This window comes from Gadus morhua, chromosome 9 (genome assembly GCF_902167405.1).
Source record: "Gadus morhua chromosome 9, gadMor3.0, whole genome shotgun sequence".
In the NCBI taxonomy this organism is placed as follows: domain Eukaryota; kingdom Metazoa; phylum Chordata; class Actinopteri; order Gadiformes; family Gadidae; genus Gadus; species Gadus morhua.
This window is the reverse complement of record NC_044056.1, coordinates 8,809,751-8,828,501: the sequence shown is the minus strand read 5'-3', so window position 1 is coordinate 8,828,501 and position 18,751 is coordinate 8,809,751. Positions and strand designations below refer to the sequence as shown.

Here is an 18,751-nt window from a genome sequence, read left to right as displayed (position 1 = left end):
TCTCTCAGTCATGCCTCGAGACGGTTGAATGCATTTACAATTTGGGCATTTAGCAGACAATTTTATCCAAAGCGACTTACAATGGTTCACACACGCAAACTCACACACCGACGGCGGAGTTTACCACACAGGGTGATAGCCAGCTCATCAGGAGCAGTCAGGGTGAGGCGTCTTGCTCAGGGACACCTCAACACTCGTTCTACCTCCTGTGCTACTAAGTAATATTTGGATTGCCTTTCCAAATATGAATAATTTCTCATGAGGCTAGATGTACGCAGTACAGTTGTGTTGGATAAATTGTCTGATAATTGACTAAATAGTAAGACAAAAACAAAACATTCTGTAATGAAGTATTTGCATCAAATCATAGCTTGTTTTAAGATGCAATGTGTGATTACTGTAGAGATGAAACGTGACTGTCAAAGCCCCGGTTCTCTGTGTATCATCTTCCTGAGGCGCTTCACTGGTAGACCCCCGGTAGATTAACTCCCAGCCTGTGAGAAGGGGAATTGACGGCTTAAGTAGTCCTGATTCAATCACCGCTCGCTTACGTGGCGTCGGTCAGAGACAAGGAGGAGATGGACGAGCGTCCGTGAGAGTGAAGGAGCAGACATCTGGACACAGAGGAACCATGAAGCTAACTAGATCATCACTAACCGCCCTGGACGCCTAACCGCAGTCTAGATCTTTCTCTGTATGTATCGATTGCTGCCCTCCCTCCACCCATGCCCGACTGTGGTGGAAATATGAATCGTAATGTTTATATAAAATGATATACAAATTGCATAAACCTTGTTTATATAATTACTAATCATTCAAGTATTTTGTTTACATTCTCCTTGCTCCTAGAGGTGTCTCCCTTCTTCTCTCTATTTGAAAGGTGTTATGGTAGTTTGCATGACACCACAAAGTCTGATACTAATCTACTGATACTAGTCTTGGTTGTGTCGATTCCTTACCCATCTTGCAGTCTCACAGACATGTCCACTTTCCCCCATCGTGTATAGAAAATTTATTTTCTCTCTCTCCCGACGTGGCCAATCCTTAGCCCTCCACAATGATCACTCCCCCTCACCTTTTGCGTTCTTTGATGTTTTGTGAAAGGTTCCCCATAAGAATGATGTACAGCCATTGTCTTATTGAAGATGTGCTTGGCAAATTGCTGCCTCTATCTTCCCATGATCATGCTTCAAAATTCAATCAAATACTTTTCTGTCAAGAAGTGCCCTAAAATAAGTTATTCTTCATCACCTCCTCAGGTTTTTCTTTTTTGCCTTGTGTTTGAACTGAAGTGATGGTTTTTCATGTGGATACACTTTGTGAACATGTGTTCTAAAGCTGCTCGGTGGACTCTGAGTTAACCTACCTCTCTGAATATACATTTATTTGCATTTCTATGCATTTTCCATACCACAGTTGGTCACTTATAAGGCATGAAACACGCATACACACACACACACACTCTCTAACTCGCATGCATGCGCCTTGCCTTGCCTTCGGCCTTCACCAAATGGAGCAAGGTCTTCCCTCTGTACTTTGAGTCCGCCTGCACTTGACCCCTCCACATTTAGCCCAGTGCTTGGTTTGCCTGCAGTGCAGAGGTCTGTGATTTAAGTGCTTTAATTACAGCGGCGTGCCCGTAAAATGTAGCTTCCACACAGACTAACTGACACACTGATGGATGGATGGATTGTACAGAGCTGTCGTGTTTGTGTCTGCTCTGTAGCTCTGCTGTATAGAGACATCAAAAAGAGAAACACACAAGTAAAAATAGAGGGAAGAAAAGTCTTATGGGCGATGTATCGGGAAAGGGTGAACGTCGTTGTTCCTGGAAAGTTATGGAAGATTTTAGGCTCACCCAGGTGTAGCTGATGGGTCAGGCTTAGAAGCCACGGTGGTTGCTTTGTGGTGGCAGTGTATTGCTACCTGCTTTATCCTCTTGCGCCTGGGTTCTCGTGTTTGTCAAGTGCAGGCCTTTGAGGCCCCGTCGGAGCCAAACAAAAGATGGCCTAATCTACGACTTTACTTTCTATTCACCGAAAGGTGAAGGCGTACAAGTTGGTACAGGTGGCTTTTATCTTGCACTCTCACAAAGTAGAATACGGATCACCTCGTCAAACATACACAAGCAGTCCGGGGGTGTTGAATTAATGCTGTTGTGTTAGTATGAATGGACGGATGAGTCTGTCACTCTGTCTGGTGACGTGTGCCGTTGAGTGCTATTAGAATGGCAGGTGGAAAGCTACACATAGTTAAACGGGTACAGGGTATCAGGCCTCGCACTGTTTCACTGTTTTAAGGAGACATCATATCGTCATCATTTCTTTGGAGTACAAAACTATTTAGACTGCGAAAAGACTCAACGCAAAGGCAATATCAAAACCATGATATTGAAATAGTGCTGATCCCTACTTTCTTTAAAAAATGATCAACCCTATCATCCACACTTCCCTCCACCCGCTATCCAATCACCGCCGCTATTCAGCCCTCCACCCACACCTCCTCCGTCCTCTGGCAGGGAGGTGTGATGGAAAACAAGTGGGCAGTAGGACGCACTAGATGGAGTGATGTAATGATGAGGAGAGAAGCCTTCAAGTGTGAGGCTTGATGTCCTGTACACTCTGAACTCTGTGTTGCTTTCCACCTGCCAATCTACGAGCACTCAGTGGTAGACGGAACCATTCAGTTACACAAGAGAGACCAGAGAGATGGAGACATTGTAGAGAGTGAGAGACATTAGGGAGAGAGAGAGAGAGAGAGGGAGAGGTAGAGAGAGGTAGAGAGAGAGGTAGAGAGAGAGGTGGAGAGAGGGGGAGAGAGGTAGAGAGGTAGAGAGAGAGAGAGAGAGAGAGAGAGAGAGAGAGAGAGAGAGAGAGAGAGAGAGAGAGAGAGAGAGAGAGAGAGAGAGAGAGAGAGAGAGAGAGAGAGAGAGAGAGAGAGAGAGAGAGAGAGAGAGAGAGAGAGAGAGAGAGGCTTCCTTCCCAGAAACTGAATAAAAAGGGGGTAGGGGGAGGAAACATGCGAGAAGAAGGTTGGAGGTTTTTACTCTAAATAATGGAGAGCAAGAGGGAGTCATTTCAAAGGCAATGTGATCCCCTGGTGCCCCAATTTCTTCTTCTGAGGGGTTAAGGCAGACTTCCAGCGCTGTGAGGTTTGGCTCCTCGTGCGACGGCCTGCTGAGCAGCACGCCGCGGCTCAGACTCCTGCGGAGACCGTGCTGTTTTCTGTTGTTTTGAAATGAGGTTGAGCATGAGGGGAATCACTCGGCAAAGAGGATCATGCAGTATCTACATAATTATTTGCGTCTGCTACCGTAAGGTAATATTAGCGAATTAAAGATCCCACTAATGGGAATAATATTATAATATCTTCTCAATGCAGAATATACATGAATGTATTCTCTATATCGCGAGGGCTTTTATTTTGGAAATGTATATTTTCACTAATCCACACCGATACGACATTTCATCCATATAGTGTCCGCCAGTCTCACCACCATCTCCCCTTGTTCACAAAGCACCAAAACAAAGTACGGTGTCTGGAATGCCTTTGGAGTTTCCCCGCGTCCCCCTGGGCCGCGTGTCTAAGGTGTTTTTAACGGGCCAGATCTGCCACAGCGCAGGGTGTTTACAGCTTCCTGTAGGTGAACAATAAACACCAGCTCCACTTCCTCCTCCATGCACCCAGTGGCATCACAGTGGTGGGGCCGCCGGCCCCCAGGCTAGGGGGGGGAGGAGAGGCCCTTTACTGGGACACCACCATGTGAGGGCCAGTGAGCTCAGTCTCTGAATAGCAGGTTGAGTCATCTCGGAGTCCAGCAGTCCTGCTGTGTTACAGCAGAACCTCCGGGGGGCGATGGCCAAGAGAGAGACTGGGCCGGACACAGAAAGGGGCGGAGTTACACGTGGTTTCCTGATTCGTTACAGAGAGTTTAAGTCGAAGGAAATCATTAGTGCGAGTGGATGACGCTTTCAAAAGGGGTTAATAAGAGATGGATTCGAATGTGTGCGTTTCTACAGTGGCCAGTCTACACGGTGTTGATGTGAAACCTTTACAGACACTTTATTACTGTTTACTTCTGCTGACACACTAACAGATCCCCACCTCCAGCCACATTATTGGTCAAAACAAACAAAGTGAAACACCCGTTCACCCAGATCTGGGCTCGTCTGCCATCAGACTTCAGATAATAATCTTAAATCGGATCCTCCATGCTACATGACATGCTACATGAAGCTGTACTTTTCTTTGGATTAAAGAGTCAGCTGAAGGACTAAATAGTTAATCCTAGTGTCGCTCACGTTTCATGAAATAGAGGAAGGAGAGGAACGAGCGGTTGGCCACAGAGGACCGGTTTCCTCATCTGTTGGCTACAATTAGTGTAGTAGAAACACAAAGTGTGCACTATACAACCGTCTCATAGAGACATAGAGGAGGGTTTAAAGAGGAGGAGATGGATGGCATGATCAGAGGGCGTAATGAGATCATGAGATGAGTTGAGTGACACGAAGGGAGCAGGTATCAGAGCTCTTAATGAGAGAGAGAGAGAGAGAGAGAGAGAGAGAGAGAGAGAGAGAGAGAGAGAGAGAGAGAGAGAGAGAGAGAGGGAGAGGGAGAGGGAGAGGGAGAGGGAGAGGGAGAGGGAGAGAGAGAGAGAGAGAGAGAGAGAGAGAGAGAGAGAGAGACTGAGAGACTGAGAGACTGAGAGACTGAGAGACTTTAGTTGGCTTGCAGAGAGACAAAAAAGCAGGAGAATAGGGTGCCAACCTTGCAGTCAGAAAAAAGCCAAATGCGTCTCAACTGTGAGCTGCTGGGACCCCGCCCCCCTGCCTTTTCCCCTTCCTGATGGAGGGCAGATAAGGCAGGAGGAATGCTGGGGACCCTTTAATTGAATCAGTTCATGCTATTTCCACTGTTCCCGCCGTATGGCTAATTCAACTTCCGCGCGCCTTCCTCCACCGGGGTGGCTGGTAACACAATACAATCTGTGAGCTCTGAGATGGGATGATAACCGCTGCAGGACCGGGTCCTGGGTCCGGCTCTCTCCCACTGTTGTGCGTTAGCGACGGTTTCAGCAAGTGGCTCTCGGGGAGCCGGGGAGAGCAGGGTTTGGATTGGGTAACGGGCAAAGTTGGCTTTATAGCTGCAATAAGAAAACGGGGATAAAACCTTCCATATGTGTTTAATAAATGTCGAGGCTCTTTTGCAGGGATAAAGTCGGGATTTCATGGGGTTCGTGTGCGTTAGCTTTTTAACATTCGGGGGGGAATTTAACCCGCTCCCTATTTTACAAGCTATTGTAAGCTTAGCAACCTAACATAATGGCACGTATCAAATGTTAACCTTTTATAGATGGTCTTGTGCGCCAAATATGGGAGGGATTGTGCATTGGAAAGGAAATGTGTATGACTGTTGTGGGTTGCTGTAGCTCTCAACTCTTTTTATTTGCCATACAAGATGGAAGGCCAAAGATTAACTGAACTGATATTTGAGATTGTAATGGATGTGAGTTATTAATGCATAATGTAATTGCCCCAAATAGCTTGGTCAACGGAAAACAAGTATGGACTTTCCTTTACAATCATAAACAAAGTGAGTAGTGTGCGGTCTTGCATCAATTCTAGTGGGTCAATTATTTTTTCTAACTTGGAGTTGAATTCGGTCTTCAGTCGATCACCATCTAGAGATGAATCATATTTTCTAGATCGTCAGGCTTTTCCGTTGGCCTTTACCAGAGGCGCCCCACCCCCCGAGATTAGCTCTTCAACTGAATTTAGCCTGAGGATTCTCCGCTCTCAACACCCTGTCAATCACGCCACCCGGTGCCATGGGCCCTCTAGGCCGGCCCCTTCCTCCAACTTTACAGCTGTAGCATGTTAGCGAGCTAACTGCATTGAAATCCAGTTAGCCTGTGGCACAGTGAATCCCCTGGATTCTCTAAACGGTGGTTAGAACCACACCACGTTCATTGGATGTACAACTGGCTAGCCCTTAGTTTATTTGGCCTGTTCAAACGATTTGTTGTTTAAATCCAATACTATGCCCGCGTTACTAACCGCAATGCCATTTTCTGTCCTAAGCAGGAGGACAGAAAATGTCAGCAGCAAACTGCTGACTAGTCAACTGGGAAACCAGTTGACTGCAGGAGGAGAAATCACACACACGCGCACGTTTCTCGCTGTCTCTTGTATCCTCACCCTGGCGCTTCTCTTCTGCTACTTTTCATCCTGCTCATCAAAACCTTTGAATTCTCTCACAGTCCACGGGCTCCCAGAACCGCACTTAATGCTGCAGCGATCAATCATAGCCATGCAAGGCGTGACGCCCAGTCTGTCATGGCATCCTCTCCTCTCCTCCTCACCTATTCTCCCCTCCTTTCTCCTTTTTACTCTCCTCATGTCCTCTCCTCTCCTCTTCCCTCTCCTTCTCTTCTCCTCATCCCATCCTCCTCTCCTCTCATCTACCCCCCATCCCTCTGTTAACACACACACATACACATACACATATACACACACACGCAGTCACCATGATCATGTTGTGGCAGGGGTGTGGGCTGCTGACTGCACAGGGGAGGGAGGGAGAGAGTGGGAGAGAGAGGGGGTGAGAGAGAGAGAGAGAGAGGGGGTGAGAGAGAGAGAGAGAGGGGGTGAGAGTAGGTTGAGGGACAGAGGTTTATTGGGCTTGTGTGTTCAGTCTTTCCTGTGACCAATGGGATCCAGATGTGGCCTGGCGTGCTGGTGACAACAGCACGTTTGAGAGAGAAAGAGCGACAGAGGCAGAGACTGGGCTGCATACTATCAAGGTGCTCGGTCATATTCATCTCCCAGTTCATTTCTTTTCATCTTTACCTCCTACTTTGAGGGTGTGTGTTAGATTCAACACGCATATTTGTGTGTATGTGTGTGTGCGCGCGTGTGTGCGTGTTTGAGTGTGTGTGTGCGAGAGAAGAAAGGATAACTTGAGATGAATAATACACCATCCTCCTCCTCTTCGTCCGCTGGGCTCTGCCGGGACATCTGACACCACCTCACTCCTTACCACACAAAAACATATCCTCCCCTGGTCAAGGTGCCAGACATTATCCAGGTCAACTGACGCATTCCTTGAAACCGCAAACAAGAAAGCGTTTTGTTTTTTTCAACAAATGTTTTGTCACACCCCCAACACACAGTTGCACAACTCTTGTGTTCGCTCTGGCCTCCTGTGATTTTTTTTTGTGAATGGGATTTTCCCCCCGGACAGTCAATAGGTACTCTTGGTCAGCTCATTCATTTCAACACTATCCCACTGTCTAATAAACTATCAACGATAGTATAAATACTAGCTTTTATTTTTACTTCTCCTGTAATTCCCCATCGCAGTGTATGCAGCATACTGCTGTGGATCCAGGCCAACACACATATACTTGTGGTGAAGATTTTATTTTACATACCTTTTTGAAGCTGCTGCTACAACCGTTTTCCTCATTCACTCTCTGGTGTCATCTATTTAGCTGGGCTCAAACGTTCTTTATTGTGTGCAAATAAAAACCCAATAGATAAATACTGGGCATTTTTACAACTGCTAATAGTCCGTAATCCAACAGTGGCTGACTGCATTCCAGTTGTAAACTTTTATCTTGGCAATCCTCGGTTATTAGCCTACCCATGCTAACCGCTAGGCTAACCGCTAACATCCTCCACATTAAAGGGGACTCGATGGCAGAGTGTGACTTAGGAGGGAGGAACCGCCGGCCTCCAACCAGATCCACATGTGAGAGCAAATGAAGAGTTCAAGAGATACATAGACCCTCAGTTTTTGCTCGGTTATGTTCTGAGTTACATTGTGGTACCATTAAGATGCAGATCAATTGTTGGTTAAGCTTCAGCTGAAGTGGAGTTAGTCTGCCTTGTGTACCGACTGTAGTTATCCATTCATTATGGGAGCTGAGACACAAGCTCCTCCACATCAAGGCTTTGAGAGAAATGCTCTCTAACCTCTGGTGGGTGGTGAGCATGTAATGCATTTCGTGCTTATTCATTTATTCATATCAAGATTTTGTTTATGCTATGTGCTGCTAGAATAGTGTTGGATAATATCCGTCCGGATGCTGGAATAATTCTACCTCTGCCTGATCTCCACCAAACCGCCACGAAAGCTAGCTAGCCCTAGCCTCGCCTTTCTAGCCTTTGAGTCCCCCGCTAGCCCTGACTCTGTAACCTCAAGCACTTATGTAACCGTACACCCCCTCAGTGCTCCCTCCGCACCCCCTTTTCTCAGAAATGGGGGCGCCTCACGGCCTGTCCTCATCCTCTCCTGGGCCTTTGATGTGGGCGGAAGAAAGAGAATCTCTATATTTTAGAAAAGGGAGAGAGGGAGAGCGAGACAAACATGCAATGTTTAGGACGGCATCGGGGAGGTGATGCCCACACACGCACACACCCACAGACACATAAAGGCACGCAAGCACACAGACACATACCGGCAAGCGCACGTACACAGACACATGCGCAAGAATGCACACGCGCGCACACACACGCACGCACGCACGCACGCACGCACGCACCGCACGCACGCACGCACGCACGCACGCACGCACGCACACATGTGCACGGCTGTCTTGCCATGTGAAGCAGAGCTGCGACTGCTATCCGAGGAAGCGGAGGGATTTCATGGAGTTCAGAGGCTAGAGCGCTACGGAGTCGCGCGTTTGTTATTAGGAGGTATAATGTGCCAGCCCGCTTTGCTTTGACATGCTACAGTTGTTTAATGAGGCAGCAAATATGCTTAGTGTCTACGACTAACACCCCGCCTGGCCTGGAGTGTGTGTGTGTGTGTGTGTGTGTGTGTGTGTGTGTGTGTGATTATTTTCAGAATGCTTTGATGAACTGACAGATTATTGAAAGATAACGCGACCAGATCTACAGAATAGAAAACAAATCAGTCAACGGCTTCAAGAAATGATGTCGGTTAAACCACATGTGGGTGAGCTACCGAAGGATAACGGCTGTTTTCCTGCGTCCATCGTCAGTGGACACAGAGAGGAGGATGTATTCGTCTGTACGCTGGGTTTCGCTGTGTGTGCGGTGGAGGGCTTCCATCCGGGTGTTTTTGGGGTCGATACCCAGCGGGGGGTGGCACCGCCCTGCCCATATCGGATCATGCTCATAGATCCTCTGCTGTTTGGCATCCCTCATTCACGCCTAATAACCCCACCACCATCCCCCTCCATAAATCTCCACCCACACGCTGACCTGGATGTCCGTGGATTTCACTAACCCTGTGCCTGTGGTTCCGGCATCAGTCCTCTGCCATACAGCCCTCCAGCGATTAGTGATTCCGGGATGTTTTAGGGCTTTTGTTGTTTTTCTGCTTTCATGTGACTTTGTGAGAATGGAAAAGTGGGGCAACCAACAGGGGGAGAGAGAGCTGGTGACAGTGAAGCGGCTATTGCAACACGTGTCTAGCATTAGCATTGGATAAGTGCTGTGTACCTAGGGTGTCGTCGGGGGCAGCGCATGCTAATTCTTGTCTGTGTCAACCCCTCCGTTTTAATGGCACTGCAGCAGGCCTCCTTCAGAGGTGGTGGGATTGGTCTTTTTTGCAGCTTCGTGGGACATGATGACTGGCAGGCTGGCTGGGACAGTCTGACATTGTGGTAGCCACTGTCACACTGGTTAACAATACTGACAGACACGCACAAAGACATACACACACATGCACAAAGACGCACGCATGCACACACACACACAACGAAGCACGCAAGCAAACACACACACAAAGACACACGCAATCAAACACACACACACACAAAGACGGCCGCACGCTCACACACACGCCCTGATGGGACGGCGCGGTGTGTTTAAGTTAATTTATATCTCGCATAAGGTAGGTTAAGCTCTAAACATGCAGCACCCCTCATCCAATGAAACGACATGGATCACGTTTGGGGATCCTATTTATTTGCATAACGTGTAAAGGTTATCCCAGGAGGACGGTTGAGATGACGTCGGCCCACACATCCGCCATCCCAGGCCGACAGTTTAATGACGGGTTGCCTCTGTTGACACAGAACCTGCCTAGCCCGCCAATGTTCCCCCAGGCCCCGCTGTCGATACGCTGCGCTACAAACCCAGGAACAATCCACCGTACACACACTCTGTTCACCCCCGAGGCTATCTATCACCAGAGATTAGGAACCACTTCACATGGTGGAGGAGGGTTAAACTGCTGCGGTGGTCTTTGTGGCGGAGACTGGAGCTAAACACGCTAACATTCACACGCACACGCAGTTTTAAACGTCTAGTTCTTTAACAGTGGCTGTGTTTTCAAAGTGATTCATGGTGAGTTTGGGTACGAGGCATTGTATAGCATTTTGCTCAAGGGTGTCTACAGGTTTGTGAGGGGTGAAATACAGTGCTTGTCGTTCCTGGGTGTGAAACACCCTCACCACTATATCTGCTACCTGCTATGTCAGGTTACTGTGCCTTCTATGCCCTTGATAATGCTTCCATAACCGCCTGTGCGTAACCCCCACCAGTGCGACCAACATGTAGTTCCTCTAACGACCTATAGGGGTTTCAGGCTGGTTGGATGCAGTCCTACACACACAAACATACACACTGCCATCGCATTATGAAATGTGTACATACACTGCATTTTTCTCTTATGAAGAGATGCCACATCCTCTTATGAAGGGACACGCAAGCATGCGACACGGCCACATCCTCTTCTATAGATGCAGACCTCACACTCATCACTTATTATATAAAATCAAGCACACGCATGCACGCACACACACACAGACACAGACACAGACATAGACACAGACACAGACACACCACAGGAGCAAGCAAACCCACCACGGTACAAACACCTGTGAGAACCGAAAAAACACACGCACACAGACACGCATTTAATTTAGCCTTCCTGGCTGGCTGCTTCCCCTAGTGGTTGTGGCTCTAAGTCGTGTGATTATCACTCACGGGGTGTCTGTCCGTCTGCTGTCGGTCTCGTCCTGATATGATCGCCGGTGACAGCGTTCCACCAGAGCTGAGTGCACGCCACCCGCGCATCCCATCCAGGAAGTGAGCATTCTTCTTAGACTCGTGCTAAGGTGGGCAGTAGAGACCTGGGGACTTATTTTCAGGAAAATGATCGCAGTTGAAAACCTTCGCAGAATCGCGGTTTCCATTTCCGTGTGGGATGGATGAGTTCCACTTCAGGCAGTGTTTTCTTGCTCTCCTCTCCCCCTCCCTCTAATTTGCCTCTTTCTCTCCTTACCTTTCCTTTCATCTCCTCTCTTCTCCCTCTCCTCTTCTCTTCCCTCCACTTCGCTACCGCTCCTCTCCCCTATGACTCCCCATCTTTTACCTCTACTATCCCTCTTCCTTTCATCTTTTTAACTCTCTTCCATTTCCTCCTCTCTCCTCTCCTCTCTCCTCTACTCTCCTTTTCCCTCATCTCCCTATCCTCCCCTCCCCTCTGTCCTCTCTCCTCTCCTCTCCTCTCCTCTCCTCTCCTCTCCTCTCTCCTCCCCTCTCCTCTTCTATTCTCTTCTAATCTCTTCTCTCCTTTCCTCTCCTCTCTCCTCCCCTCTCCTCCCCCTCCTCTCCTCTTCCCTCCTCTCCTCTCTCCTCTTCCCTCCTCTCCTCTCCTTTTCTCTCATCTCCCTTTCCTTTCCTCTCCTCTCCTCTCCTCCCCCCCTCCTCTCCTCTCCTCTCCTCTTGGCTAGTGATCCTCAGCCAGTAGCTGAGTTTCAACCTGCGTTGTGTACGGGAGATATTGCCTGTTTCTCTGTGACCTCTGACCTCGAGGTGAACCTTTCTTCTTGTCTTCTCTCGTGCCCAGGCCTTCGGGAACGCCAAGACGGCCCACAACAACAACTCCAGCCGCTTCGGGAAGTTCATCCAGGTCAACTACCAGGAGAGTGGAACTGTCCGAGGGTGAGCAGCGCACACACACACACATGCAGAGCACACACAAACATGTGAAGATAAGAACAGGAATTTACTATAAGAATACGAACAATGATAAGGACACAATTTGGAACACCCACATTAAACGGATAGATCAACTGTAGTAGATACAAAATAGATACGATTCAAAAACGTTATTAGAAAGATCTTCGCAGTGGTTAATGTGCAAAAAAAAAAGGCATGTCCTGCTGTGACATACATATATTGAGAACAACAATAGAACCATACGGTGCTGTACTGAGTGGTGTGGGCTAGGATGTCTGCCTTCTCGTCTCTGGTTCCTGTTTGTTTCTTCACTGAACACCTGGCAGTCTCTCTGGCCAATGAGAACTTCCCCAGGTCCGGAGCCTCTCTCACGTGTGTGTGTGTGTGTGTGTGTGTGTGTGTGTGTGTGTGTGTGTGTGTGTGTGTGTGTGTGTGTGTGCGTGTGCGTGATGGGGTTGTGTTTACAGGGCCTACGTGGAGAAGTACTTGCTGGAGAAGTCCCGTCTGGTTTACCAGGAGCACAACGAGAGGTGAGAACTGACCCCCCCAACCCAGGTCCTGAGACCCAGTGACCCAGTGACCGCAGCATGGGAGCACGCCCAGACATCAGGCCACAAATCAGGCCAGACATCAGGCACACACCCCCCTCCCCGCGCCGCACAGTGTGGGGACTCACTCAGAATAGCAGTGTGAGGCTCCATCGGCAGAACACGTCCAGGAAATGATTAACTCATTATCCAATCATGAGCTCTAATTGCATCGTGTTTGAGTCTAATTTGATCGTATGGGAGCCGGTAACACAGAAAGCTATTAATGATGCACTGAACACACAAATGCGACTGAATGACACGGTTGATTCAGTCTCCTGAGAGCACAGACGTCCAACATAGTCCAATACAGCTCAATGTGGTCCTGTCTAACACGAGGTGGAGCAAAGGTATACACACTGCCACTGTGTTAAAGATTTGATTCCCCACTGTGACCACCCATATCCTGGGCCTTTTTTTGCGGCATTTAGTAGATCCTTTTATCCAATGCGATTTACAACGAGTATATGAGTCGCAAGAAAGAGAAACCATATATATATATATATCACTGTTGGTACAGTAAATATGTTCATAGAAACGACGTTAAGTACTAGTTTTAAGTGCCAGGACATGCAACATACAATAGGTGTGCAACAGGGGTCCAGGTGAACTCTGAACAAGTGAGTCCTGCTCTTAGGTGATCAGTTAAAGCATCCTCCAAATGGCATATACTGGATGTATTTAGTCATGTTCGCTAGCAGATATTGAAGAGACCGCTCAGTAGCTTTCCATCCTGTTTACAATTTGCGTGTCATTTCCGTGTTGCTGTCGATTTCGTTGTTGCACCTCCAAAGCCTCGTCAGGTTGAGTACAGGGAGCTGTTTTTTTAAAGGGCTGCTATTTTACCACCAGGCAGGACACGGATTAGCCATTAAAAGCCATTGCAGAATCGACAACCCTCTAGTGACATCACACATGGGAGTGTCCAACCAGATGGGTGATGGATCGATCTACTTACCAGCACACCCAGTGGACTGTACCAACTGGGGACCATTAGGGGCCCTTTCAAAAAAGCATTTAATGCTGATGGAGCATGCAAAGGTCTAAATAAAGATGTATGCATGTTTTTATTGGTCCTCGGGTATTAGGCGGGGAGTCTAGTCCCTTTACCGCTCTGGTCAGGGGCTGGCTTCCTCTGGAACCAGACACTCTGGTCCATTATGTCTCCTCCTGCGGAGAAGGCATCAGGTTTCCATCCAGAATAATGTAGCAGCCTATCACTCTAGGGCCCGACATTCCACAAACACACACACACAAGGGCATGCAAATAGACACGCACTCATGCACACGCTCACACGCAAAGTGGCCATACAGACACACACATTCAAACACACACATCTACATAGATGCGCACACACACACACACACACACACACACACACACACACACACACACACACACACACACACACACACACACACACACACACACACACACACACACACACATATACACACACACATACAGATTCACGCACACACTGAGACAGACACACACACACACGGATGCACACACACAGTCCACAGACACACACTCCCAAGGGCACAGTCTAAATACACATTTAGCAAATGTAAGCAAAAATACACTTATGATAATCCCAAATATGATATGTGCCCTATTTCTCTGCAAGCGTACATGAAGACCGGCACTGCCCCGGGTACAATCTCAAACTCATTTACCAATGTAAGCAAAAATATGGTGATGTGCTGATGATAGACCCAAATATTTTGTATTACTTTTAACTTCAGGACACACACAAAAACACTGACACACACACAGAAGAAAACACACACATAAACGCACACGTAGCATCGTTGCGTGCTAGAGGTAGCTAAGTGACAGTTTAGCTTTGGTTTGGTCAAAGACATTCTTTTCTTTGGCAGCGGTCGGGAGTGTTTCCTCATGTAGATGGAAAACAAGCTCGCAAAAATATGAAAACAAATCAGATTTGCCGACACATTTACTGCGTCAACGTAAAAATGTTGACATCAACAAATTGCCGAAGACCTAACCAAGGGCATGTGGGCTCGTTGCAGAATTCCTGTCGATAATATTTGTTCCCATTTTTCCCACTCTTGTAACAAGATTGTGTAAATATCCATCATGTAGCACAAATACAAAAAAAAACATTTAACGTTGTCCATACCCTCGCTATTCAAACACCAAAAATCACATTACGGCCTAACTTTCCACCCCAGGGGTTTCTAACCCTCCACCGCAGTATTCATTCTGTCCACTGCCCAGTGTCTTGTGGGGTGGGTGTGTGTGTGTGTGTGTGTGTGTGTGTGTGTGTGTGTGTGTGTGTGTGTGTGTGTGTGTGTGTGTGTGTGTGTGTGTGTGTGTGTGTGTGTGTGTGTGTGTGTGTGTTAGCATGTGTTAGCATTCGTACGCAGACCCCTTATAGTAACAAAATTACACACTGTACCCGGCTGGCCGAGACCACAGCCTTTGTCACGGCTAATCATACATTCCGTCGGCTCCAGCCCCCCCCCAGCGCACACTGCTCTTCTTTGTTAGACCGGGGGAACACACGTCCAGGGTGTGACATATCCATAGCCTAGCAAAGATTTAGGCTCTAAAAGGAAAATAGGCTAGGGTAATTGGAAGGAGTAGCACTCCTCTCACTCTTCGTTAGACGAAAACAAAGCCCCTTATTTGGGCATTTGTAATGAAGGGTTGGGTTATGTTGTTCCGATTGCTATGATGGAGGTCACGTCGACGGGGATTGTTATGCTGTCACCGCTGAACGATGATGGATCGGAGGTGAACAAATACGCATCACATTGTCTTGGATACGGTATAATAAAGAAGGTCTACAATTATGTCTTCCTGAAGATATTCAACAGATCTAACCTCTGTCCACCATGGATTCCTGTTGTTATATATATATGTGTGTGTGTGTGTGTGTGTGTGTGTGTGTGTGTGTGTGTGTGTGTGTGTGTGTGTGTGTGTGTGTGTGTGTGTGTGTGTGTGTGTGTGTGTGTGTGTGTGTGTGTGTGTGTGGTGTGTGTGTCTCTCTCTCATAGGAACTACCATGTATTTTACTACTTGTTGGCGGGAGCGAGTGAGGAGGAAAGGAAGACCTTTCATCTGCTGCAACCGGAAGAGTACCACTACCTCAACCAGGTACACAGCACACGCACACAAACACACAATCCTCCTCCCTCTCCTCCTCCTCTCCTCTGTTTCCCAGAAAGTAAAGCGATTCCCTTTGTACCCTAACGTGCAACTGATTGCATCAGTCTATGTGTGTGTGTTCAAGCTTGCCCAACTGTGCGTATGTCTATGTGTGTGGGTTGGGTGTTTACCTTTTTCTGTTTGTTAATTAGTGTGTGAAAAGGGATGAGTGCATGATTGTGTGTTTTTATCAGAGGGAGGGAGGGGAGGGAGGGAGGGAGGGAGAGAGAGAGGGAGGGAGAGAGAGAGAGAGAGAGAGAGAGAGAGAGAGAGAGAGAGAGAGAGAGAGAGAGAGAGAGAGAGAGAGAGAGAGAGAGAGAGAGAGAGAGAGAGAGAGAGAGAGAGAGAGAGAGAGAGAGAGAGAGAGAGAGAGAGAGAGAGAGAGAGAGATTGGATGTTGTGTGTATGCCTTCCTGTATGTGTGTGCTCGCTCGGTGGTGTGCATCTGTGTTCATTGGCACCAGATGAGATGAGGGTCCGATGCCCCTCCTCCCATCTGGGGACGCCAGGGAGAAAGCCCAAAAAAACACACTGCCCCTTATTTTGTTCCTCGCTTCCTTCCTATAGTAACAATGTGGGCCATTCCTTAATCCTCATAACAACAATCCCCCCCCCCCCCCCCCCACAAACACACACACGCTGCGTGTTACCATGTGGCCCTGTTTCCATGGCAATAGAAGATGCTGAGTGTAATCAGGGTGACTGATTTAGGAAAAAAAAAAAGTGAAAGCCATGCATGCTTTTGTTTAGCGGTTGCGTTGATGGGACAAACACACACTCATATACACACGCATACACACACGCACACACACACACACACACACGCACGCACGCAGACTCTATGAAGATTTTCAATACTTCACTGTTCCATTATTAGGATTTATATATTTTTCTATTCAGTCCGACGCCCAAGGTTTCCTGTCTGTCTGTCTGTCTGCTTGTCCTTCGTTCTGTCTGTCTGTCCGTCCACCCATCTCTGTGTGTCTGTGTGTGTGTGTTTGTGTGTGTGTGTGTTGCTGTTTACCCCTCGTTAAGCCTTCCTGTGTGTCACCGCCCTACCTCTTTAAGGAGCCAGCAGCCTTTCATCATCAGAGTGGTTCTGTCTTTCAATCAGGACCATTCCAACCAGGTTGTGTCATTCAACATCCTGCCTGATGAGGTCCCAGCCGAGTGGAGTCAGTCATGACTGGACTAGGTGGATGTGTGTGTGTGCGTGCGTGTGTGTGTGTGTGTGTGTGTGTGTGTGTGTGTGTGTGTGTGTGTAGGAGGATTTTATCAATGTGGTATTTTAATCTTCTGCTAACTTGCTCTACCTTGCTTCCAGATGACAAAGAAATCAAACAAACTCCACTGGGACAATTACTATGAAAGCGAGCTGGTCAGTATAGTATCGTGTTGTGTGTGTGTGTGTCCAGGCCCGTATGTGTGCGCTTGTGTGTGTATGTGTGTGTCTGCCCCCGGGCTTTCGGTGCTGTGTTCAGTCATGGTCTTGTCCTGTCAACACATTTCCTCCCCGCTCCGAAGCCGTGTGTACCAGTGTGTGGGTGAAGAGGGTGCTGACCTATTGCGATGCCTCTCCGTTGCTTTCCAATGATGCAATCTGCTCTCCGAATATTGCATTCGCTGTGAGGATTAAAGGGATAAAGTGTTCTTTGAATATGAATACTTGGGACTTTCCTCCATCTAAAAATATAGTCTACATTATCATAATTACTGCAAAATTATGTATTTGCAATTAGACATGTTAACTGTTAACAGTTAAATTGTTTTCTGTCATGCTAGCTTTTGTCATTGAATTACTGATTGCCCCAAGCTACTGGTATCTGTGCTTACGAAATAACATCAGTTCATACAAAGATCTGATTCCCTTTAAACAAAGGCTTATTTTTTGGATGCATTAAACTGGGAGCTGGCATCAAGCTGTCTTCTGTTAACGTTCAGGAGTTTTTAAAGCCAATAGCATTGTTAGAGTTAACATTGATAATTGTTTTACCGATATCGTTAAATGTATTAGATTTATACATTAACTTGTATTGTAAATCAGATTTCAAACCACAGAGGAACAGCACCATCTCTGGTGAAAGAGGGGTTACTGCAGTTTCTTTTGGTTTCCATCTCCTGCTTCTTTGTAATTGGCTAAATTCTGTCAGTTACCTGGGTGTGTTGATAATATACTGTGTCATCAACACCTATGAGGAGAAAATAAGAAATCCATGGAAATCCCTGTTGTGTGCATTATACCTTTATAAGTAGAGAACTAGGAATATATATATTTAAGTGAATTTATATTTATAAGCACACCTTAAAATTACCCTTTAAAATGTGAATTGGCTTTTGAAAGACCTGAACTATCGCAAAGGTGTGTAATCGATATGTACGTTTGTGTGTGTGTGTGTGTGTGTGTGTGTGTGTGTGTGTGTGTCCACATGTAATGCTTTGTTTGTGTGTGCGCGTGTGCGTGTTTGTGCGTGCAGTTTTATGGCTGTGTGTGGGTGTGTGTGTCTTGGGTCTTGAAGCCATCACTGTCTGGCAAGCCTTCACATGCCGTGAGTAATGTCTGGTGGATCAGGTTTGATAAAGGGTCTAACAGAAGGGGTACCCCCCTGCAGTAGGTGTGTGTACTACACCCCCCCCTGACTCTACAACACACCTACTGCATTGCACAGGCCTCAGCTCTGGGACTGCTTCCTTTTACTTCGATTCTCAAAGCCTTAAATCACTGTTTCAAAACATTATGTAATGACACACATACACATTTACTCACTCACTCACTCACTGACACAGACGCACAGACACACACACACACACACACACACACACACACACACACACACACACACACACACACACACACACACACACACACACACACACACACACACACACAGAGACACAGACAAATGCACACAGACACACACACACACACACAGATGCACACTCAGAACCACAAACACACACACACAAGTTCTCCTGTCCCTCACAGTTTGCCATGTGTTTTTTTTTACTGGACTCAGTAAAGCTCAGTTCAACAAGGGGGGGGGGGG

At 47.3% G+C, this 18,751-nt stretch overlaps 1 protein-coding gene across 3 annotated transcripts in view; it reads left to right on the top strand.

Annotated features, from left to right (window-relative positions):
* myo9ab (myosin IXAb) overlaps positions 1–18,751 on the top strand; it is a 97,983-nt gene that overhangs the window by 31,066 nt on the left and 48,166 nt on the right. For 2 of the 3 annotated variants that reach the window (XM_030365982.1, XM_030365984.1), the window contains exons 3-6: positions 11,830–11,924; positions 12,410–12,472; positions 15,557–15,656; positions 17,032–17,085. In XM_030365982.1, coding sequence (XP_030221842.1) covers positions 11,830–11,924; positions 12,410–12,472; positions 15,557–15,656; positions 17,032–17,085 — 312 coding nt within the window. The remainder of the gene's footprint in view (positions 1–11,829; positions 11,925–12,409; positions 12,473–15,556; positions 15,657–17,031; positions 17,086–18,751) is intronic. The other variant, XM_030365983.1, reaches the window with a different exon arrangement.